This window comes from Lycorma delicatula, chromosome 1 (genome assembly GCF_047948215.1).
Source record: "Lycorma delicatula isolate Av1 chromosome 1, ASM4794821v1, whole genome shotgun sequence".
Lineage (NCBI taxonomy): Eukaryota > Metazoa > Arthropoda > Insecta > Hemiptera > Fulgoridae > Lycorma > Lycorma delicatula.
In genome coordinates, this window is record NC_134455.1 from 138,082,158 (window position 1) to 138,108,232 (window position 26,075).

The window sequence follows — 26,075 nt, forward strand, 5'->3', positions numbered from 1 at the left end:
AGGGAACTATTTCAAAGGTGATAGAGTCAGTGTGTAATTGGATTGTAAATAAAAAGTTTTTCTGAACCAGTCGCATTACTTTCCCAAATCAGCTGATTTGAAAGTTGAGAGTTCCAGTATTCATGTCCTAGTAAATTCAGTTATTTTTACGTGGATTTGAATACTAGATCGTGGATACTGGTGTTCTTTGGTGGTTGGGTTTCAATTAACCACATATCTCAGGAATGGTCGAACTGAGACTGTACAAGACTACACTTCATTTACACTCATACATATCATCCTCTGAAGTATTATCTGAAAGGTAATTACCAGAGGCTAAACAGGAAAAAGGAAGTCTCATTATTTTATTTATAAACCTTGTATACTAACAACGATTATAGTTTTATCTTCCACAAGTTGTAATAACTGGACAATAATTGATTTTTATATCAGTAACTGAGATGATAAAAATATCTATAATTTAATTTTTCAATATGTGGTTTTAATCTATGCTTAATTGTATATATTCTGATGAAGAAGAGATCTTTGAAACGGGCTAAAAAAAAGATAAAGGGATAAGCAGTAAATAGTTCATAGTGATTTTTATAAGTATTCATATTTTTAACTTTTATTTTCCTTAAAATTTTAAACAGTATTCTGCTAATATTAATCAGGTGCTTTCTCCATATGTTTGAATCCCATTTAGATGTGCTTTAATCTTTTTAAACTTGGCTTCTACTAATAATATTTATAAAACTGATGTTATGTGTTAATATTATATTACTATTGATTGGTTAATAGGTTTTAGTTTTGCTACATACATTAAGAAATACATTAAGAAATTGTATGCACTGGTTATTCTTATGTGTGCTTTTGAATGTGGTGTAGAAATTTTAAAATCAAAATGTTTACAATTAGTAGAAATATTTTATCAGTTTTAACTATTATTTTTTTTTGAGAAGCATATCTTAAAGGCGTGTTGTTTTTACTTTTTTTTTTCATTTAGGTGTGCTGGAGTATGTTCATATGAAGGTAGAAGTGGATTGTGTTCTGTTAGACTTAGTGAGCCGCTTCTTAAGCTAAGACCTAGAAAAGATTTGGTTGAAACCTTGCTCGTAAGCTAAGTTTATGTATTTTTTAACTTTCTTATTCTTTAATTATTAAATTATAATTTACCATACTTTTTCATCTCATTTGTGAAAAATGATTTTTGAATGCTGTTGTTTTTTAAACATAAAAATTAAACCCCATATAAACGGATTGTTTCCGAACTCAGTTTTGTTCATGTCTTCTTGTAAGTTGGTTATCCTTTCTTTATAAACTTTAGTTCTATAACTCTTACAGGCAGGTAGTTAATAATAAACCCACCGGGTTGGTCTAGTGGTTAACGCGTCTTCCCAAATCAGCTGATTGGAAGTCGAGAGTTACAGCGTTCAAGTCCTAGTAAAGCCAGATATTTTTACATGGATTTGAATACTAGATCGTGGATACTGGTGTTCTTTGGTGGTTGGGTTTCAATTAACCACACATCTCAGGAATGGTCGAACTGAGAATGTACAAGACTACACTTCATTTACACTCATACATATCATCCTCTGAAGAATTATCTAAACGGTAGTTACCGGAGGCTAAACAGGAAAAAAAAAGAAAGAAAAGGTAGTTAATAAAGGAATTTATTGGTGCTTTTTTCCAGGGTGGTGAAGGTGGTCTTTTCTTATCTAAAATGGCAGCTTTCAACATGTCCTGTTTCTGAGTAAACTCCATTTAAAGGTTTTCAAGCAGTTCATGTAGCTTTTTTGTATACCCACATTTTTATAATTTTTAAGCTAATAATTGTTGTATTCAAGTAAAATAGTAACTGATAATTGTGAAATTCATGTTGTTTTTTTCTAGATTCTTATTAATACTACATTATAAAAAAATCATCTACATTTGTGTATTGTAAGAAAAAATGAAAGGTAAAAAAATAAATATAGAAAAATACATAAAAACCAAATAATTAAATGAAGGCAAAAATTTCATTTGTAATCAATCACTAACAAAAGCAGAGGGTCAGCTTAAAACACAGTTTTTTTTATATATATGTTTTTTTTAATCTTTTCTCTTGTTTTGATATTCTCTATTTAAATTATTAAATTAATAATTTTATATATTTTACATCATACTTTTATTTTTATATTAGATGTCATAAACCTTATTTATTAATGGTTGTAGACAACATAATAGACAAAAGTTGCTTGTAAAAATGTATCAAGCCTTCCAAACTACGGGTAATATTCAGCTCAAAACAAAAAATTGACTGTGCCATCACTGCACTTCATGCTTATTACTGTTAGTAATAAACCTGACTATTATAAGACATATACTTAATCCAATAGTAATAAATGCATATGAACCAGGAGGACAAGGTTGGTTACCTACCTGTCAGTGAAGCCGTTATATTTCACCTTACTACCTTTAAGCTTGAAAATGTTAGGAGCAACAAATATTACATAGTGCTGGGTGCAATACATAAATTGATTTGTTAAAATTATGAGTAGAATTGAATCTTTATGGTTTAGATTTTATCTAGTTTTTCTATATTACTTATATGAACTTCACATCAGTATCCTGTTTATTAAACATGAGATGATTAAGTAGAGGGGAACAGTGCTTGTGTAGGATAAAATATATCATTTCAAATTTATTATGTATTCAACAATTTTCTAGCAAAACTTTAGGAATTTATAGTTTCTTATTGTCTTTATGTTCTTTTTAAGAAAAGACTGATGATGCTGTTGTAAGTAATGAGTGTTGTTACAGTCAATTATTATCTCACATTATATACTCTCTTGTTGAAAAATAAATAATTTGTATTTATATAGATAATAAATAGGACATTTGTCTTGTCTGTTTATTTAGTATTAACAAGATGAATATTTCAGTATGTTTTACAGTCAATAAGATCAATTATTTTTATGACCACAAATTTGAAGAACAATTTTGCATATAAGAAACAACTAATTGTCTTTTAAGTTTTTCTTTGAATTAAACAATTTTACTGAAGATGCATTTTACAAATGTTAGCCATTTTCAACTGTTTATTTTCAGTATGATATACTCTTACCCAGTAGAGGCCATTAATAATTTAAAGACAGGTGTGAAGGTGTAGAATTAATATTTTAAATTGAAAAATGAGTTTTGTAATGGTTATGAATTACAAAGAAGAAAACATATAAAAATGTCAAAAACTGGAATTTACATTCTTTAATATAAGATAAATTAATGATAATTTTTGATAATAATTTATAGGGTTGTAGTATAAAATTGCATATTTTGTGATGTTTACGTTCTTTTTATTTAGTAATTATGTAATGCTACAAAAAAATATAAGGGAGGCTCAGATATAAGCAGAAATTTCATTAATGTTGTATAATTTTGTATATGACATGGTAACTTAATACTATTTCTCATTATAGTCTCCCACTGGTGCAGCACAGTTGTTTCAGCTCTCAGGAAGCTTTTTTAACTCAGAAAAGAAGCCTTAGTGGCTTGTCAACCCATTCTTGCACAGCATTAGTAGTGACAATTTGAGTCAAATTTCTTCTAAGAGAATTAAGCCAGCCAGACAGATGATATTTCAATGACACTAATTCTTGACTATAGGGAGAGTGGGATGGCTCTTTCCACTTGAGTTCTCATAGCATTTCCATAGTTAAAAAGCAGTATCAGGGTGAACATTTTCTGGAAAAAATTAATAAAAGATCAGAAACTTTCAAACTGAAATAGTCTCCATAATTTAAAATCATAGCATAGCATCAAGCAGTGATAGTACTCTGTTCTATGAGGAGATTGAGATAGAGAAATCCCTGTGAATCCAAAAAAAAGGTTACTGTTATTTTCTTTTTTCACCAGTGAAAATGTGGTTTCTGGTGATACGGTGATTGCAAGCTTGAATGTAATCTCTGTCTGTTTTAATTCTTTAATGAAGTAATACATTCATGCTTCATTTTAAGTTATTGTAGAGTCTAAAATTTGTTTTTATCTTCATATAAATTGTGTCTTCATTCTTTGTGTTCTGGATGTAAATGTGAGAAACTTTCTAACACTTGCTTTATTGATAAATTGAGATGATCATTCACATTTTTAAGATTTATTTCATATTTTCAGTAATTTTCCCGGTAGTACGTTTATGTAGTTGATTTTCTTAAACAAGTGCTTCAACTGCAGTTTTGTTTTCATCAGGAAAGTTCTTGGTTGACAGCTGTGAAGTTCATCTTTGACTCTTTCCTGTCTCTGATTGTCTTGCATTATTCATTTGCTTTGACTTGAAGAGATCCTGTTCCTCAAACCGATTTCTAAATCAACTATAAGAGTAGTACAGATGGAATCATCATTTATAAAAAAAATTAATTAATGTGTGACATCAACTATTTTGTACATCCTTTTTAGATTTGTTGATTATAATTGACAGGTAGAAGAGAAATTTTTAATCAGAAGCTGATACTTCTGATTAAAAATTTAAGTGTCAAGTGTTTATCCAACGAGTCATGTTTCCCTAGTACTCATTATAAAAAGCAGAGCATGAAAATCCGTGTTTATGTATGAAGCTCCCTTGTAAAAAAAATTGTTAAGAACAATAGAAATTTGGTTTGAGCATGATGTAACTATTATGTTTTCAGGTTCTTCTATAGTGTCTTTAATAGTATAAAAGAGTTTTTTGTAGTATATAAATAAAACTCCAGTTTCAAGTGTTCTAATTTACCTGAAGTGTTTGTTTTTAATGTGTTGCTAACCAGTGTTTTGTCAAACAAGCATTCTGTACATTAACATTATATTAACAGAATGTGTCCAATTCAGTTTAATTTGTTATAGTTTAGAATCTGAAAATTTCTTCCAAATAATAAAAATTTGTGTAATTACCCTTCTGTATACAGAGATCCTACATTGAAAATGTAAATTGGAAATTTGTAATCAGATACATTTATTGCATATAAAAATAGTATCCCAGCTTTCAGATATTGAAAAAGAAGAAACCATATGTATTTCTTTACTGCAGTCGATGAGTAAACAAAGTTTGATAACAAAGGTGTGCTTTAATACCTGAATACCAAAATCTATTGTATAGAGAATTTAAATCAACTAAAAAAAGGACTCATGATGCCGATTGTCTTCTTGAAGATTGTAAGGGTAAACAAGAGTTTTGTTTTTTGAGTCGTCGTCAAGCTTCACAAAGCTGATCCTAAGTAACCTCTTCTAGTCATATTTTCAGAAGAGTTTTTCGTGTACCATTATGGTTTAGTAAATCAGCACAGATCTCTTACTATAATTCAACAGATCCTGTTATAGTGAAAAAGAAAAAGCTTAAGTTTTTAATAGTTTTAGCCGGAAATATTAAATCAAAAAATTATCTGGTATTTTCTGTTCAAGCAGTGAATTTCACTTTTTGACAAAATGGTGCCATGGCTCGTTTTACGTAAACCCTGTAAGTTGTTTGTTAAGTGATGAATGAACCGACTGTTAATCGGTTTGTTAGGTAGGTAGTAAACTTCTGGATCGACTATTGAGATCATCAGATCTGACTTTTTTAATGGGGCTACTGGAAGGAACATATCATGCGTATTTTTATGATTCCATGGAAGATTTTAGATTATGATATTACTAATTTCATCTTATTATTTTGTTGGTAATTGTTGTTATAAAAATTTCCTAAACCACCAAAAACTAGAGTTTAAAATTATAAGTTCCCAATTTTGTTTGTAGTCAACAAAAAATGATTATATTTTATGGTTCTGTGACTTCTTTTAATGATCAAGTAAAATTTCAACCAAAACAATCTGTAAAAGAAATGCTTTTACAGATTGATATATTTACAGATATTATCAGTCAGACATAAACTTCTTCTAGGATATATTGTTTAACTTTGCTATATCTTATTACATTTGAGTGTAATAGACAACAACCTTCTTATAAGGACAAAATAAAACCAAATTTACCCACATACAACGTGCCCTCGTGTTAGTAGAAAAAAATGTAGTTTTAAAAAAAAAAGTATAATAAAATTCTCAATTGATTTCTATTTATCTTCTGTAGAATAAAATTCAATTGCTAAAATATGTACTTATTATTGAATTGTCATGAAATACTACATTATATACAAAAATTTCATTGATAAACACTGTAAAAAATTCAGAAATACATGTAGGCTAGCAGGCATGTCTGAAAAAAAAAAACAAAGAGCCTATTGTAATAACATTGTACTATTATTTTAAAAGATCAGCAAGTTAAAATACTAATACGGTAAATCTTAACAAGGATTCTTACCTGTATTTTAATCTTCATTACTGTTTGAATCTCCAAGTTCAAAAGGGATGTGATCATCTTCGTCATTCCATACAGCAGTCTTCACTTTCATTTAGGCTATTAAAAATGCAGCATTTGTTGAAGCTCTTCATAACCAAATCATTTGAAATAAGATCCCATGCAGCCAAGTTCCACTCTCATATTAATGTCTAATTCAGCTTCTTCAATCTTCCTTCAGAAGTCATTTCATTGACTGTAGTCACCATCCACTCTGAATAAAAATGATTCAAATGGGCCTTGAAAGGCTTGTTAATATAAACATCAAATGGCTGGAGTAATGATGTCATTCTGGTATAAATATAAATTTTCAATGCTGTACTCTCTCAAAGTTTTTTTTTTTTTTTTTCACTAGGTTGCTGCACCTAACAACCTGGTGCTGTTTTAACACTAACATGTTATCCATCCATCCTTCCTTTTTCTTGGCACATAACAATTACATCCACAGGTAATTTTTCACTCTTTGGAAAGGTTTTTTTTTAAATTTATACAATAAATTGTAGAAGTTTTTTGTCATCTGCAAGTACTGTCAACATGACTTGCATCGCTGTTTTTCATAACCACAATTACGCACACAAACAGTTTTATCACAGACAGCATTAATTGTGGAATCTGCTGGCATGTTGAAGTAAACTGGTGTTTGATTGGTATTTCCTCTGTGTCCCATTAAAAAGTTATTTTCTTATCATAACTGAATTACAGGTCTTGGAAAGCCAATAATGTTTCCTTAAAGGCATCTGGTAAATGTTGATAATTAGATGTATATTTTCTTATTGATAGTTCATACCTATTCTTAAAATTATTTAACTATCCTTGATTTGCTTTAAAATTTGGTATTGAAGTTCTCTCATGATTTGTATACTATAATATAGTACAATAGCAAATGCAGATATTGGACCCTCATTTGGGAAATCCCCACATATCACACACCTGTAAATTTCATGTTGGTTTTTAAGAAAAAAGGTGCACGTTTAACAAGAGTAAATGTGGTATATATTTACACATACACAGACACGGAGAGAAAGAAAGTAAGGTTTCTGTCATACTTTATAAGTGTATTCATCTCAACAAAATAATGAAAAAAGTTAATATAAACATAGACATGGAAACACTTCGTTTCAAGTTTTGGCTAGCAAATATTTTGCCGTAAATGTTATACAAGAGTAAATGTGGTATATATTTACACTTACACAGATACGGAGAGAAAGAAAGTAAGGTTTCTGTCATACTTTATAAGTGTATTCATCTCAACAAAATAATGAAAAAAGTTAATATAAACATAGACATGGAAACACTTCGTTTCAAGTTTTGGCTAGCAAATATTTTGCCGTAAATGTTGTTAATGCTAAACTAAAACTCTGGATACAAATTACTTGCAAAATTATTAGTTTTATATGTAATTTTTAAATGAAAAATTGAAAAAAAAATAATTCTAGAACTTAATCACTTGTAGTTTCTAATGAATTGTTTTAATCCCCCAAAAAAAAATTAGAGTCAAAAAACATTCATTTTTAATTTGTGTAAATATATTTTATTAAATTAACAATAACTAAATTAAATCTCAAGACAAAATTTACAGAGAATTTAAATCTGGCATAATTTATATAATTAAAAGTCAGTAAAATCTGAATAAAATTTTCAAAAGAGCATTTTTATTGAAAACCAATCACAACAAATTCTGAAAATTGTACACTATAAATGAGTAAATGCTTTCTACTATACTATTTTTGATATTTTATTCATATTTTAGTTCGTCGTTTAGCCTCTAGGAGGTTAATTACATAATTATGTTTAATTCATATAATTATTGTGTGTTGAACTCATGTCAGATCAAAGTTCAATGTAAAATAAAAGTGAGAAGAGTATAAACTTTTATCTATAATTTTGGTGTTTAATTCTTGTTCAAACCTTACTTTTGTATTCTTATAATTAATCTTATCTGTTTGGAATAATAACATTAATTATTATTGGAACAATCAATAAACAGAAAAATGTAACGTACATTTATAGCGCTAGATTTTTAGAATTTTTTTATTGTGTTTGGTTTTTAATAAACAGATTAAAAAGATTTATATTCAGATTTTACTGACTTTAATTTCATTAATTTTCATAGAATTTCACTTTTTTATTGAAAGATTGCGTATAAAACCACTAATTTTGCTCAATAATTTGTGTCCATACAGTTGTGGTGTAGCATAATTTGATGTTTAGAGTTAAATCTAGCTGAAATTTTTGCTATGTGTAACTTGAAAACATGTTACCAGATATATGTTTATATGAGCTTCTATCCTTATTAAAATGAATAAATAAATACATGTTTAAAATATGGCAGAAATTTCCTGAATCACTTGTATTGACAAACAAACAATCAATAAATTATGTCAGCTGAAATAAAATAGTTTCATATAATATATAAAAAATATAATATACTAAAAAAATAAAATTAAAGAGTAATATATTATCTTTTTACTAAAATTAAAGACTGCTTTTACCTTAAAAAAAAATTTAAAAACAAGAAGTTTTAGGGAGAATAAAGCAGCTGCTGAATATTTCTGTTAATTTGTTTGAAGTATCACATAAAAAATATCTGCACAATTATATTGAATTCCTAATGAATTAAACTATTTCTGATCGATGGAATGTAAACATGTAATCAAGAAATTCATTTCTCATCTGCAGTTAAGGGATTTAAATTTGAAACTGCCAAATAAATTAATGATCTCTCTGTTGGCAAACAAATTAACTCAAAACAAAGATAATTAAAAGCCCAGAAGAAAAGAAATTGCAAACATTTCCATAATAATTTTTCAATTGTACTCCAAACTGCAGGCACTTAAAAGCAATTTGAAGTGGATCAGAGCTTAACTTTTAAGTTTTTTATCGTTTAAAAACAAAGCATTCCCAAAAAGTTTGACCCGCAGTATAACATGCTCTTGCTTTGGGCATGCTATATAAAATGTGTGTTTAATGTTTATTGACAAGATTGTAAAAACTTTTATTAACATAATTTTAGTTAGAAATTACTCCTAGGTATCTCATCCAACCGACCAATTCTATTGTAATATGTTTAGTTATCTTACTAAATAATCTTTTTAAGATTCATATTATCCCCTTGTACTGTTAAATTATATTTGAACTGTATTAAATAAAGTACAAAATTCGTACATATATTTCTCACATAATTGCTGCTGAAATAGAAATTCTATAGGTAAGGTATTTTTTTGTGTATAGTATTTGTTATTAAATTCAAAATAGTTTTGTTGGCATTACAGTGGTGAACAAATTAATCTGAACACAGTGTTTTTAACAGAAAATTTTATTTTTATAATAAAAAATGTTTAGTCAAACTTACTCAAATTTAATAGAGAACATATAAGCTATATCAAATTTAATAGTTTATATGTTCTCCTTTGTTTTTGATTATTTCATTAATTCACTTTGGTTTTGATTCTACTAAGCTATAACATAACAATGATTTTTGATTTCTTCATCTCCAAACCAAGCCTGTATCACTGAACTAATGAGGTCAGTTTTTGTGCTACAATTAATTTTCCCAAATCTTCTTGTTAGTATTGCTAATAAATTTTCAGTGTGATTCAGGTCGGGGGAGTTCCCTGGCCACAAAAGCACTGAATTTTTTTGGTTTTTGAAGAATTCTTTTGCTTTCTTTGACGTATGACATGCTGCAAGGTCCTGTTGGAAAATAAATTCTGTGTTCTTCTGCCTAAGTGGAAAAATTTTTCTTTGGCATATGTTAATATATCGGTTCAATTTCATCATCCCATACACAGGCTTAAGTGCTCCTGGCCCTTCATGAGTAAAACATCCCCAAAACATGTTTTTGGTTGGGTGTTTGAGAGCTTGTTGCAGGTGTGTTGGCATAGTAATCTTCATCTACTGACTTACAAATGTAGGCTATTCTTTCCCCTTGGAGAATGAAATGAGTCTCCTCTGAAAAAAATAACTTTTTTCCATATTTCAATAGTCCATTCTTTATGTTCCTTTGCCCATTCAAGTCTTTTTGTCTTCCTAATCTGTGTCAAAAACTGTTTATTTTTAGGTTTCTGAGCAATCCTTCCCACTGCCAACAATGTTTTATGAATTGCCGTATCAGAAACATTAGTCCCACTTGCTCCCAAGTTCCTCTTAAGGTCAACAACTGACATTCATGGATTAATTCTGCTTTTTCTTATTAGTAATCAATTTTGTGTAGGTGTGGTTTTCCTTTTCTCTTTGTAGAGGCGGAACCTGTTTCCCTAAACCTTTTCACAATTTCACTTACAGTACCTAATCCCACACTACACTCACTGCCAATCTGTCTTTGAGTTATTTGTGTGTATTGGGACAGAGCAACAATTTTTGACTGCTTTTGTAGGGTTGTATCCATTGTATTAACTAGAAACTAATACAATTCTTACAGTTACAGAAACAAACTTATAACAGAAACTCACAAGTTCACCAAAAAGTAATTGACAATGAATTATAAAAGCACAAATACCACTAATTCTATTTGTATATGAACTAACAACATAACCTGAAACACCTAACAGCAAACAGTTTGCCACAGAATGAAAATTCCCTTTGTGCAGATTAATTTGTTTGCTACTGTATCTTTTGTAATAGTGATTATATCTTTAATAAATTTTAGATATTCTTTGTTACATTTTAATTTATTTTTAGAATGTGTTCTGTAGGTATGCTGGGATACATGTTAGTTATGTCATAACTAACCATTTTAGCGTCTTTGTTTACAATTGAGATATTTAATTTATTTACTGATTCATAACTGTTTTTTTATATTAAAAGTATTAGGTAAATTCATTTTCTTACTAAGAATTTTACCTATTATTTTGGATATAATATAACAGGGGGCAGATTTAAAATTGATTAAAGATCACATTGAGATGTTTAATTTATGAATTTTTGGTAATCAAGTTAATTAAGGAGCGATTGGTTCAAAAGTATGTAATCTGTAATGGTATTTTAAATTATTGTAATTAAAAATTGATCTGAAGTTTTTTTTTTATTAAACTATTTGTTACTTGTATAAATGTGTTATTTGGGCCATTATTTTCTTCAAATCTATTATCAACAATGTATTGTTTCATTATTTTATTATATTTTTCAAGTGGCATGGTGTTTGTTATATCTGATTTTACTATTAAAAAATTGTTTCTGTTTAATTTTTCTCTTAATTGGTAAATTATTTGTTTATTGATAAATGGTTTATTAGTAAACTTTGTTGTATTTTTAATTTTTTGGGTGTTGTAGGTGATAATATAAAATCTTTCCTTATCTGTCAGATTCATTCTGTTAGATTTTATTTCACAATTTACAACAAAGCTCTTAATAATATTAATTTTTTTATTATCAATTAAGTTGAATTTAAATGGATTAGTGCAGCATTTCTCAACCATTCAATATTGGCAACCCAATTTTCAATCATAATTTTCATCGCACCTTCGGTCTCATATAATAACAATGTATTTTGTTGCTAAAGCTACTCTACAACCTTAATTACAAAACTTGTAAATTACCAAGAATAAGTAAATTTATTATTATTTGGCAACACCGATCCACTGCATTGACAAAACCAGAATCAATGTCTCTCTGTTGCTCTCTGTCTTAACATCAAACCATATCAGACATTCTCGCGGCTTCGCAAGAAGTTCCGATTTGTCTCGAAAATTCTAGAAAATTTGCGCAACCATCCGCACAAATGTTCCAGTATGTTCGAGACAAAGTTTCATGTAAAAAACCTCATACCACTGGTGAAGAGCTTAATTTACCAGCTGCAAGTTAGATTGTAGAAACTTTGTTTGAAGATAATTTTGCCAATTGCCATCCATACCCCTATCAAATGATACTGTTGCCCATCAAATTGGTGAACAACTGAAGATATACAGCATCAGCTTTTCGGGAAGTTGCATGAAAAATTGTTTTCAATTCAGCTTGATGAGGCAACAGATAGCAACAAAGATGCTCATTTCATTCATTGCCTACATTCAATTTTGTAATAGTACATCAGCAGTAGAACTACTTTTTTGCAAACCAATAGAACTTGAAGCAACATCACTCACATTATTTGCTGTCTTAAATTATTTTATAAACTAGGCAAACATAGAGTGAAAAATTGGTGTAGGAATATGCAATGATGGTGCTTGTTCAATGTCTGGAATATTCCAAAGTATACAAGCACTTTTGAAACAAAATTCTCCACAGTATGTTTAGTCATATTGCATGATCCGTAGAGAAGCTCTGGCTTCCAAAGAAATGAGTCCTAGTCTGATTATTATGCTAATGAAAATTGTTACTGTAGTAAGTTATATAAATAAGAGACCCTTAAAGTCAAGAATCTTTTCTGCACTTTGTAAAAGGACATGGATGCAGTACATTCAGTGTTATTATGTTATTGTGAGGTAAGATGGTTATCGCGTGGGAAATTTATGCAACGTGTTTATGAATTAAGAAATGAAATTACCATTTTTCTAGACGTGGAAAACCAACCAGAAGCCAAGAAGTTTCAGAGGGTTTATTTGTAATGGAATTGAGCTTCTTGGTCTACTTATTCGAGAAATTAAATAGCTTGAAGCTTCAACTCCAAGGAGCAAATATACATATGTTGGATACGAGCGATAAAGTTAATGCTTTTTGTAGAAAATTGGAATTGTGAAGCAGAAATTTAAAGCAAAAAATCCTAGAAATGTTTGCAAATTTGGATGAATGTGTCAAAACTTACGAGGCTGAAGAATAACATGTGAAAGTTGTTTTTGTAACCATTGAAAATCATTTAGCCATGCTAGCAAAGAATTTAAAAAAAGTATTTTCTTGCTGATGACAACTTGGTAGCAAGTGGGTTAGGGATCCATTTTGAAATTCTCCTGAAGACAAAATATAGATCTGACTAAATATAGAAAAAGAACTCAGTTTGTATTTCTGATACTAAACCGTCCTTTGAAAAACTTTACTGTGCAAGACAGGCTCAAAAGAGTAGCTAATAATTATTACTTCCTTATACAAAGTAAACAAAGTATTGTGATGTTGAAAAATTTCGGTTTTTAGATTTAGACAGAAATAGACTTTTCGACCATCCCTGAATCCATTATAACTAGTTTTGGCATGACATCTGCATGTACAGACGTGCGTATGTGTCCTGCATAAATCATAAACGATTAGCCGTAGGATATTCAAATTTTGGATTTAGGACTGTTGTAACATTTGCTTTTGCACCTACCTCCTCTTTTGATTGCAATCGACTGGACCGAAAGTGTACAAAAAAGCACAAAATGCAAAAAATTTGGATTTGGACTTTTTCTTAACTGCAGTAATAAGCTCACATTGAGAGCTTTTCAACAATATATCATAAGTGGCACATATTTTCATTGGTTCCAGAGTTATAGCCAAATAAATTGTAATTAATGAAATATTTGGACTTACAAGGGGAAGGCACATCAGTTCAAATCCAACTTCATCTCTTTTTATTTGATTTTTTTTTTAAATATATTGATTTATTAATAATTATTAACCTAATTGTTATTAATTCAATAACAATAAAAAAAATATATAAAAAAATATCAGAAGTTATTAATGAAATAAAATTTTATTTACTTTTCATTTTAAAAAAATTGTGTGCTTGTAATTTAATAGGCATACAAGGAAGGTATGTGGTGTCCACATTAGATATTAAATACGTTATCCAGTACTGATACAATCCTATTTATAAGAATATTATATCAGTGTAAATGTACTTTATTATTTATTATGTCAGAATGTATTTTGTTTTGCTTTCCTTTCAGTAAATTAATACAGTTGTTAATAATTTTTTTTTTTTCGATATGCTCGCACCCCTCATTTAGTGGTATTACGCCCTCCTATGGGATGCGCCTCACAGGTTGAAAAACACTATATTAGTAATGATTAATTTTTCATTATCATTAAAATTTATGTTTGTTACGTTTAAAAATTTATTACTTATGTTATTATATGAATTTTCTTGAGCATCTATAAAATTAGGTTTAAATTTTTTGAATTATTGTTATTAATATATTGTTTCTGATTAAAAAATGCTGCAACATCATTACTTTTTTTTTTTTTTGATTAAATCATAAATTTTGGTTTCATGAGTCTTTTTTAGGTTATATTTAAGGTGTTTTTCTATATTAATTTCAATTAAATTTCTAATACAATAAAAAATGAGTGATCCTAAGTTTTTTGTCTTTTTAAACGAGTGTTACGTAATTCAATATCTATACAATTTCTCTTACAATATACTCGTTTTATTCAGAAATGGTTCTGCAAATACTTTTGTTTTTATATGGCTTTATTGTACTAAAATTATACATTTTTATGATTGTGTATTTAGGAATTAAATTTAATTTGAGGCATGACTTATTAAACCATGATTTACTTAATCTAACTTAAACCTAATAACCACATAATAAAATATTTAAATAATAAAATATAATGTTTGTGTGGATTTTATATAATTAACTATAATGATTGTAGTGGTATTTATATTTGTTTACTGGCATTTCTCCTGCCACCACTCCGGTGGTCTTAAAGCATAAGATCAAATGTCTGTGCCGTGAAGGATTACTGTGCCTCAAACAGTTTAAGCAAGCAATATCCTATTTAGCTCCTAGAACTAACCTAATAGTGTGAAAAGTGTGAATAGTGTATGAACAGCTTGGTAAATACACTGTTTACGCCAATGCGTAAAGCAGTTATAAGTTAATTCAACTTGTTTGGTATTTGACTTATTTTCATCTAAAATTTAACAGTATTTCGATATAATTAATATTTCAATTATAAATAAGAAATTTTTCATACACTGAAATTTATGCGTTCCATTCAACAAACATATAAATATATGCTCAGCTGATTTTTATTTATGCCTTTTGTATTGATTATTTATTAAGATTTAACTCTTAAGAATTATACAACCATATTCATAAAAACAAAAAATGCATAAATACATTATTACATAATTGCTTTGTTAAAAACAAATGTTTTGCACAAAATCTCCTTATGCGATATTTATATACAACAATCGTTAAGTAAAGTATAGGTAAACTTGTTACCTTAAATATTTCTTTTACTAACAGACAGAATATAATAACAATACAGAGTATAATAATAATATCTTATTATTTAACAGAGGATTACCTTATTATTTAGTAGATGATTCATCGAACATTCTTTATGTTTAATACTTATGAATCTATGTTGTATGTCAAAAATCCTTTAAACATTATGTTTGTGATTCTTCTTCTCTATAATTGTATAATAAAATATTAAACTCAAAGGAATTTATGTAGACATATATAAAATCCACGATTGTAAGATTATATTTTGTGCAAGTGAATATCAAGATGTCAATGTTTTTCAGTCTACAGTAATCGTCTGTTAAACTTTCTATTGTGATGGTCCAGATTACTTTTTATGCAAGTGAATATCATGATGTCAATGTTTTTCATTCTACAGTAATCGTCCGTTAAACTCTCTATTATGATAATCCAGATTACATCCTGCGTAAGTGAATATCAAGATACTAATGTTTTTCATCCTACAGTAATCATCTGTTAAACTTTCTATTATGATAGTCCAGATTACATTCTGTGCCAGTGAGTATCAAGATATTGTTTTTCATTAACAAAAAACAGTAATCATCTACTAAATAATAAGGTAATCCTCTGTTAAATAATAAGATATTATTATTATACTCTGTATTGTTATTATATTCTGTCTGTTAGTAAAAGAAATATTTAAGGTAACAAGTTTACCTATACTTTACTTAACGATTGTTGTATATAAATATCGCATAAGGAGATTTTGTGCAAAACATTTGTTTTTAACAAAGCAATTATGTAATAATGTATTTATGCATTTTTTGTTTTTATGAATATGGTTGTATAATTCTTAAGAGTTAAATCTTAATAAATAATCAATACAAAAGGCATAAATAAAAATCAGCTGAGCATATATTTATATGTTTGTTGAATGGAACGCATAAATTTCAGTGTATGAAAAATTTCTTATTTATAATTGAAATATTAATTATATCGAAATACTGTTAAATTTTAGATGAAAATAAGTCAAATACCAAACAAGTTGAATTAACTTATAACTGCTTTACGCATGGCGTAAACATACTGGGGGGCGAGCAAGCAAGATCCAACAGAGAAGACCAGAGGGTGAATCTTATTCACAGGATGTGTAACAAAACCAGAAGGAAGTTTGATATGAATAATACGACAAATACCATCTTTACCAGGAAATGTTTCAGAGATAACACCAATGGCCCAACGAAGAGAAAGAGTACTAGAAGATTTCAGCATGACAAGATCACCAACAGCAAGGTTGGGTTGGGATTTGTTCCATTTTGAATGAGAAGTGAGCTCATGCAGATAGTCTTTGGACCATCGATTCCAGAAATGTTGAATTTTTTGCTGTAGAAGAATCCAACGAACACGAAGAGAGAGATTCGAATCAATGGGTTTTTCGGGAAGTCCAAGGATTGGAGACCCAATGAGAAAGTGTCCGGTAGAAAGGGTGCAGTATTCCTCAGCAGGATCTGGGGAAAGAGAAGTGAGAGGTCGACTATTCAATATTGCCTCAATACGAGCAAAGATCGTGGAAGATTCTTCAAAGGTAAACGGGATATCACCAAAGGTTCCAAGCAGTAAAGTCTTAGCTGACTTAACAGCGGCTTCTTACAAACCTCCGAAGTTGGGAGCATATGGCGTATTGAAGTGCCAAGAAATGCCTTGAGATGATAAACTGGTGAAAATTTCATTTTGGGAGTTAACAAGTAGAGTCGAAATTTCATTTAAATGTGTCGAAGCGCCAACAAAATTTGTTCCATTGTCAGAATATATCGTATGAGGAAGCCCTCGACGTGACGTAAATCGTTGAAGTGCAGCAAGAAAGGCTTGAGCAGATAAATCAGATACAAATTACATAGAAATACATAAATAACCCTTTTGAATTTTGCAACAATTTTTAATATTTTGACGAATTACTGTGCGTGCAGAGACGATCCAAAATTGTTGAGCAACGAGCGCTTGAGTGTCATCAAGATGCATGCCATCAAGATGATATTTCCTAATGAGAAGTCTAGATAAATTTGAATTTTTAGGTAATAACAGTTGATGTTTTGAGTCATAGTCAAGTGACGATTGTTGAGGACGTCCACCAACCCGAATTAGTCGATTGTTGTCGAGAAAAGGCGAAAGAGTTGCAAGAGAAGAAGGCATGCTTTTCTTGTAAAGATCTTGAATTTGCATAGAGAAATGTTCTTGTTGAACTATCTGCACACAAAAAAGAAGAGCAAAATTAAGCGTTTCCGCAGAAGGCGATGCGTGGCATGAATTCTGAAGTGAGTTCAACAGTTGAGCAACATTAGGATGGTGTAAATTTTGGAAAGGAATTTAAAAATATGAATAATGGCATTTAACAGATGAGCTAAGGATGAAAATTTATCAATGACAAGAGAAAACATGGATTTCGATTCAGCAGGAGGATAACTGGACAATAAGGAGATGGGAGGGAAGTGATTTATGTGAACAGGAGAGTTTTCAAGGGATGAAGATGCAGAGTTGAAGGGACAGATCTGAGGAAAAGTTTTCTTAGGCTTGGAAAGAGGTATGTGAAGGATAGGAATGTGGAAGGCTGATCGACCATTCCACCAGGAATCGCAAGAAGGAAGCTGTGAGGCAGATGTTCCTCGAGACGCGATGTCAGAAGTGTTACTTGAAGATTTTACATGATGCCAAGAATGGGGTGAAGTAATTTCCAAAATTTGACTGACACAGTTAGCCTCGTAGGTCTGTAACTTGTATGTAGGAGTAGAAATCCATGATAAAACAATTTCAGAATCAGAGAATAAATAGTACTCGGAGACATGATTTTGGTTGAACGAGGAAAGAAAATATTTTAGTAACACAGCGAGAAAAACAGCAGAGTTAAGCTCAAGTCGAGGAATGGTGATTTTCTTGAGAGGGGCTACACGTGATTTGGTGGCAACAAGCTGAAGAGAAATAAACTTCTCTGGAGTAGACATGTGCACATACAAAGCTGCGGCATATCCCTTTGATGAAGCGTCACAAAATCCGAATATTACTTGCTTGAAGCTGCCTTGAAGAAAGGCACGAGGTATTTCGACATGATTTAAATCAGAGATGTTGCAGGTAATTTGCGACCATTGTAGAGTGAGTTCTTCAGAACGAGATTCGTCCCAGTCGAGGTTTGCAAGCCAAATCTGTTGCATAAATAATTTAAGAGAAAACGTCACAGGCGTGGGCCATCCAAGAGGATCGAAGATTCTTGCTATGTATGACCAAAGAGGAAGTTTCGTGATTTTATCTTGGAAAGGGGTGATCTGGAATTGAAAATGATCACTACTGGCGAGAAATTGTACACCTAATACGTTAAAGTTATTTCCCGAGGCCAGAAAAACGGAGTCATTTCTGTGTCCTTAAGTCTAAAGACAGCAGTTCACTGCCATGCCTAGGTTGCTGAATGGCAGCAACTATCTGTCCACCATTTATATCGCTTGACGCTGTTGGCCAATAGCTGACCATTCCTCTAACGTAGCCACCTATAGTAGCTCGGTAAGAGTCTTTTCCCTTAATAAGCTACTGATGCCAGTTGATCAACATAACCGCATCAAGGAACTCCCACATGGTCCGACAATGTAGCCCACACCACATTGACTCGCTGTTTGTGAGTGACCAATTTCCTCCTTAACCTCTAGGTTGCAGGGTGGCCCAATTTCTGGCTCCCAACTATTTATATTTGGTTTATCTGGCATTTCTGCCACTACCACCTCATTTGATTGCCCTGAAGCATAAGATCAAATATCCATGCCACAAACTGTTAACTCAAAATGGATTAGTGACCAATAACCTAATTAGCTCCTAGAGCAAACCTAACTGCATAAGCTGAGTAAGCATGGTGCCCTATATCACTCGCTTGCGTGTCTCACTACTCACTTGTCATATATTACTGAATTGGGTAGGCTCACCCTGTCTACATATAAAATATATGACTTGTCAATAAATTAAAATTTATTCCGTCAAGAATAGCCATTTGCTGCCACGCCTAGGTTGCTGAATACCACCAAGTACCTGTCCACCATATTATAGCACTTGGAGCTGTATTTGACCAATGGCCAGCCATTTCATGTGCTTCTTATAACAAGTAGTAGGAGTCTTATATCCCTTAAAATACTGATGCTTGTTGAACAAAGCAACAGCATCAGGAAACTCCAACGCAGTCCGAAAATGCAGATCACACCACATTGACTCGCTGCTTATAAGTGGCCAATTTTCCCCTTGACCTCTAAGTTCCAGAATGGCCTGAGTTCTGCCCCCTCCCCCCCTCAAGAGCTGGCCAGTCAAACATCATGTGTTCGTTTGATTGGTCCTCCCTGCAGATGCACAACTCATTAGCTACCAGGTAGAACCAATACAAATATTGGTTCACATTCACATGGTTGGAGAGCACTTGGGCCCTCATTGCCCTTAAAAACAAACTAGAGGCGTACCATCCCCCCAAGCCCTGCATAAATCTATTCAAGGACCTACCCTTAGTTGTGGCATGCCATTCTTGCTGCCATGCTTCCATAACGAGGCTGTAAAGCCTCCTTCACAGGCAAGTGATGGGGAACTGTCGAAATTTAGAACCAGTGCATTACAATCACTTCCGCTCTGGTACAGGTCTGGCTCATAACTGCATCCCAAATACCTCGGTCTCCCTACCTCTTTGCAATTTTTATATGCCACCTGAACTTTCACTACTAAATCGATTGGGAGAGCCTACAGTGGTAGCTTCGTAGGAGATTGTTTTAAACACACCAGTGCATATGATTAAGGCTCTGTGCAGGGCACTCCTTAAATTTTGAATAAGTGCTCGACTCTTTTCAACATATGCGCCCAAATGGACGCAGCATAAGAGGTCATACTTTTGAAGACACCTCGGTACACCACGTACAAATGATGGTCCAACACCCTGTATAATCCTTCCGAGCAATTCTCCTAAGCTTGTACATCACAGAGACAGTGTTCACCACTACTTGCCTAATATGGTTGCTAAACAGCAACTTCTCATCAGACAAAACACCTAGGTACTTATGAACTCAAACTAGACTAGTTACACAGCCTTTATACTTAATATGGAGGTTATGACTGTATGATAATTTGTTTGCACCCTTGAGAAGCATACACTTCAAGGGCACAGAAATCTTTAAATTTTACATGGCCATCCAGCCCTATGCAGTTGACAGAGCCGCCTGTGCCCTGTCTTCTAGTCTTCTAGTTGTGGTCATGAATTACCATGAACTAACAGGAGACAGTCATCGGCAAAAGCCTGGGCCATGACCCCTTCTGGGAATGTCAGTCCCAGAAATCCATTGAATACCAGGTTCCACAGCACGGGACCAAGAACGGAACTGTGCAGATTTTTCCCTCCAGGCAGGGAAAAACAAATAGATGCTTTAAAAGTAGATTTCTTGAACATTATAGAAATTATAAAAATAGTAGATTTGGTTTATCTAATACAGCAGACCATTTAATAAACAATAAACATTCTATTTCCAATATACACAAATTTAGAGAATTAGAAAATAAAAAGGCGTAAAATTAAATTTATTAGAATAAATATATAAAAGTACAAACAAAATTTCAGTTTGATAAACCATCATACAGTGTTTTAGGAAGACGGTCTCATAAAAACTGTAACATATGGCAGCATTCATGTCAATTAATATGCAGTTTTCATTATTTTAGTATTTTTATTTTAAAATTTTATTATACAATAACAAAATTATTTTAATCATGACTGAGGATACGGGATCCCATGTAAGTACTCTCAAGGTAAGATTTATCTTATCCCTATATTATGTACTAGATGGTTTATTTAATAGAATTTAAATTATAATGTTTTCTTGCTTCTAAAAAACAATATTAATTTATGTTTGCATTTGTTATAAGATATGTGTTCCAAACTCATAAATATTTATTAAAAATATTTTATTGCTGAGATTTTGTTCAAATCCTCGTATTGAGGTTACGCAATCACTATTTTCATAGAAAAAATGTTAATATCATTAACATGTTATTAGGATTTGACTGATTTTTATTGCCCTATGTGAATGATAAAGATGAAAAAATTTGGTAGGTCCAAAATTGACCTCTACAGTAAACCAGAAGAAATACTAATTCTTTTGAAGAAAATTTTGATACAAATCAAATTTTTTATGGTGCCTTAGATATGATTAGAAAAAATTTAAGTAAATTGTCGCAGAAGTCAATATTTCTCATTTTTTTATATTAAAATTTCACAGCTAACTTTTTCTAACTCCGTATAGAAGTAAAAATATGGAATTTTAACCTACTTGCTTTAATAGAAGCATTTACTAAGTAAACAGTTTTGACTTTTGGAACAGATCTGTGTTGTTTATTCAGATTACTGGCAACACTTCCAGATTTCCTTGGCAGACTAGTAATGTATTTGCCTTACAACCAGAGATTCTAGGTTTGACTCTCAACTTAAGCTTGGTGTTTTTACGCACTAAAAAATTATTTGTTATCCATTATAAAAAATAACTATTATCGAGCATTAGCCTGTTGTTACATATGAATAAAATAGATAAGTGAAAGTAATTTCAAAGATATAGTGGACTATTATGAGAACAGATAAAAATTAGTAACCTCTTGGGAGGATCCTGTTTCACTGATAGTTTAACCTTTGATAACTTTCAAAAATAAAAATACAGGCTACAAACAAGAGAGGCAAGTAATATAACATTAGTTTTTGGTTTACAAAATATATTATATCATATGATGTTGTAGGTTTTTTCTTTTTTCAGCACGAGATGATACATGCATACTTGTTTGTGACACAAAATGACAGAGATAGAGACGGTCATGGACCTGAGTTTAAGAAGCATATGCATCGCATCAACAATCTTGCTGGCACTAATATAACAGTATGTCGTAGTTTTTATTTCTTATTAAATAATTTAAGATTTTTTTATTCATAAAAAAAGAGTAATGAATTTTTCTCTTTTTTCTTTAGTTGAATTTCCTGTTTACTTCAGGTGTTTATTCTTATCTAGAAATTGATTAGGTTAAGTTAGATAGATTAGATTAGTATTTCAACATTCTTTTTACTAAATTATAGAATAATTAACAAAAAAACAGATTACAGGAGTATGAATAACAGTTAATAAAACAACAGTGCTTCCTGGAATCAGTAGTCTGTAAAGAATTTTTTTTTTTTTGTCTTCAGTCATTTGACTGGTTTGATGCAGCTCTCCAAGATTCCCTATCTAGTGCTAGTCGTTTCATTTCAGTATACCCTCTACACCCTACATCCCTAACAATTTGTTTTACATACTCCAAAAGTGGCCTGCCTACACAATTTTTCCCTTCTACCTGTCCTTCCAAAATTAAAGCGACTATTCCAGGATGCCTTAGTATGTGGCCTATAAGTCTGTCTCTTCTTTTAACTATATTTTTCCAAATGCTTCTTTCTTCATCTATTTGCCGCAATACCTCCTCATTTGTCACTTTATCCACCCATCTGATTTTTAACATTCTCCTATAGCACCACATTTCAAAAGCTTCTAACCTTTTCTTCTCAGATACTCCGATTGTCCAAGTTTCACTTCCATATAAAGCGACACTCCAAACATACACTTTCAAAAATCTTTTCCTGACATTTAAATTAATTTTTGATGTAAACAACTTATATTTCTTACTGAAGGCTCGTTTAGCTTGTGCTATTCGGTATTTTATATCGCTCCTGCTTCGTCCATCTTTAGTAATTCTACTTCCCAAATAACAAAATTCTTCTACCTCCATAATCTTTTCTCCTCCTATTTTCACATTCAGTGGTCCATCTTTGTTATTTCTACTACATTTCATTACTTTTGTTTTGTTCTTGTTTATTTTCATGCGATAGTTCTTGCGTAGGACTTCATCTATGCCGTTCATTGTTTCTTCTAAATCCTTTTTATTCTCGGCTAGAATTACTATATCATCAGCAAATCGTAGCATCTTTATCTTTTCACCTTGTACTGTTACTCCGAATCTAAATTGTTCTTTAACATCATTAACTGCTAGTTCCATGTAAAGATTAAAAAGTAACGGAGATAGAGAACATCCTTGTCGGACTCCCTTTCTTATTATGGCTTCTTTCTTATGTTCTTCAATTGCTACTGTTGCTGTTTGGTTCCTGTACATGTTAGCAATTGTTCTTCTATCTCTGTATTTGAATCCTAATTTTTTTAAAATGCTGAACATTTTATTCCAGTCTACGTTATCGAATGCCTTTTCTAGGTCTATAAACGCCAAGTATGTTGGTTTGTTTTTCTTTAATCTTCCTTCTACTATTAATCTGAGGCCTAAAATTGCTTCCCTTGTCCCTATACTTTTCCTGAAACCAAATTGGTCTTCTCCTAACACTTCCTCCACTCTCCTCTCAATTCTTCTGTATAGAATTCTAGTTAAGATTTTTGATGCATGACTAGTTAAACTAATTGTTCTGTATTCTTCACATTTATCTGCCCCTGCTTTCTTTGGTATCATTACTATAACACTTTTTTTGAAGTCTGATGGAAATTCCCCTTTTTCATAAATATTACACACCAGTTTGTATAATCTATCAATCGCCTCCTCCCCTGCACTGCGCAGTAATTCTACAGGTATTCCGTCTATTCCAGGAGCCTTTCTGCCATTTAAATCTTTTAATGCTCTCTTAAATTCAGATCTCAGTATTGTTTCTCCCATTTCATCCTCCTCAACTTCCTCTTCTTCCTCTATAAAACCATTTTCTAATTCATTTCCTCCGTATAACTCTTCAATATATTCCACCCATCTATCGACTTTACCTTTCGTATTATATATAGGTGTACCATCTTTGTTTAACACATTATTACATTTTAATTTATATACCCCAAAATTTTCCTTAACTTTCCTGTATGCTCCGTCTATTTTACCAATGTTCATTTCTCTTTCCACTTCTGAACACTTTTCTTTAATCCACTCTTCTTTCGCCAGTTTGCACTTCCTGTTTATAGCATTTCTTAATTGCCGATAGTTCCTTTTACTTTCTTCATCACTAGCATTCTTATATTTTCTACGTTCATCCATCAGCTGCAATATATCGTCTGAAACCCAAGGTTTTCTACTAGTTCTCTTTATTCCGCCTAAGTTTGCTTCTGCTGATTTAAGAATTTCCTTTTTAACATTCTCCCATTCTTCTTCTACATTTTCTATCTTATCTTTTTTACTCAGACCTCTTGCGATGTCCTCCTCAAAAATCTTCTTTACCTCCTCTTCCTCAAGCTTCTCTAAATTCCACCGATTCATCTGACTCCTTTTCTTCAGGTTTTTAAACCCCAATCTACATTTCATTATCACCAAATTATGGTCGCTATCAATGTCTGCTCCAGGGTAAGTTTTACAGTCCACGAGTTGATTTCTAAATCTTTGCTTAACCATGATATAATCTATCTGATACCTTGCAGTATCGCCTGGCTTTTTCCAAGTGTATATTCTTCTATTATGATTTTTAAATTGGGTGTTGGCAATTACTAAATTATACTTCGTGCAAAACTCTATAAGTCGGTCCCCTCTTTCATTCCTTTTGCCCAGCCCGTATTCACCCACTATATTTCCTTCCTTGCCTTTTCCAATGCTTGCATTCCAATCTCCAACTATTATTAAATTTTCATCTCCTTTTACGTGTTTAATTGCTTCATCAATCTCTTCGTATACACATTCTACCTCATCATCATCATGGGCGCTTGTAGGCATATAGACGTTAACAATCGTTGTCGGTTTAGGTTTTGAATTTATCCTTATTACAATGACTCTATCGCTATGCGTCTTGAAATACTCCACTCTCCTCCCTATTTTCTTGTTCATCACGAAACCTACTCCTGCCTGCCCGTTATTTGACGCTTAGTTAATTACTCTAAAGTTACCCGACCAAAAGTCGCCTTCCTCTTCCCACCGAACCTCACTAATTCCTACTATATCCACGTTTACCCTATCCATTTCCCTTTTTAAATTCTCTAGCCTACCAACCTTTTTTAAGCTTCTAACATTCCACGCTCCGACTCGTAGAATGTTATTTTTTACTTTTCTGGTGACCCCTTCCTTAGTAGTCCCCACCCGGAGATCCAAACGGGGGACTATTTTACCTCCGGAATATTTTACCAAGGAAGGCGCCTCCATTATTGCTTTTGAAAATGCAGAGCCACATTTTCTTGGAAAAAAAAAGCAGCTGTAGTTTTCCATTGCTTTCAGCTGCGCAGTACTCAGAGGACTGAGTGATGTTGATATGGCCGTTTAAGTCATTGTGATTTACGCCCCTAACAACTACTGAAAGAGCTGCTGCCCTCTTTCAGGAATCATTCCTTAGTCTGGCTCTCAACAGATACCTCTCCGATATGGTTGCACCTTCGGTCCAGCTACTCTGTATCCCTGAGCACTCAAGCCCCCTCACCAACGGCAAGGTCTCATGATTCATAGAGGAGGCTGTAAAGAATGTAAGAAAAAAATTATTTTACTCAAGATAGAATCAAATTTATAGCAACAGAAAAGGAAGATTGAAAGGGAGGTGTAGTGAAATAGAAATGAACACAGTTTCAGGAAATATAGATGCAGTATGTAGGAAAAGTTTTCTATATAGAAATCTTTTTATGAATAGTTCAATTTTTTAAAATAATTGTCTAAGAATTGGGTAGT

The 26,075-nt window shown here is 31.6% G+C and overlaps 1 protein-coding gene across 2 annotated transcripts in view; it reads left to right on the forward strand.

The window, feature by feature from the left end:
• The window catches only part of mh (DNA-dependent metalloprotease SPRTN), an 82,768-nt gene that overhangs the window by 39,171 nt on the left and 17,522 nt on the right, over window positions 1-26,075 (forward strand). For both annotated transcript variants that reach the window (XM_075362076.1, XM_075362072.1), the window contains exons 4-5: window positions 986-1,094; window positions 22,187-22,306. In XM_075362076.1, the coding sequence (XP_075218191.1) occupies window positions 986-1,094; window positions 22,187-22,306 (229 nt within the window). The remainder of the gene's footprint in view (window positions 1-985; window positions 1,095-22,186; window positions 22,307-26,075) is intronic.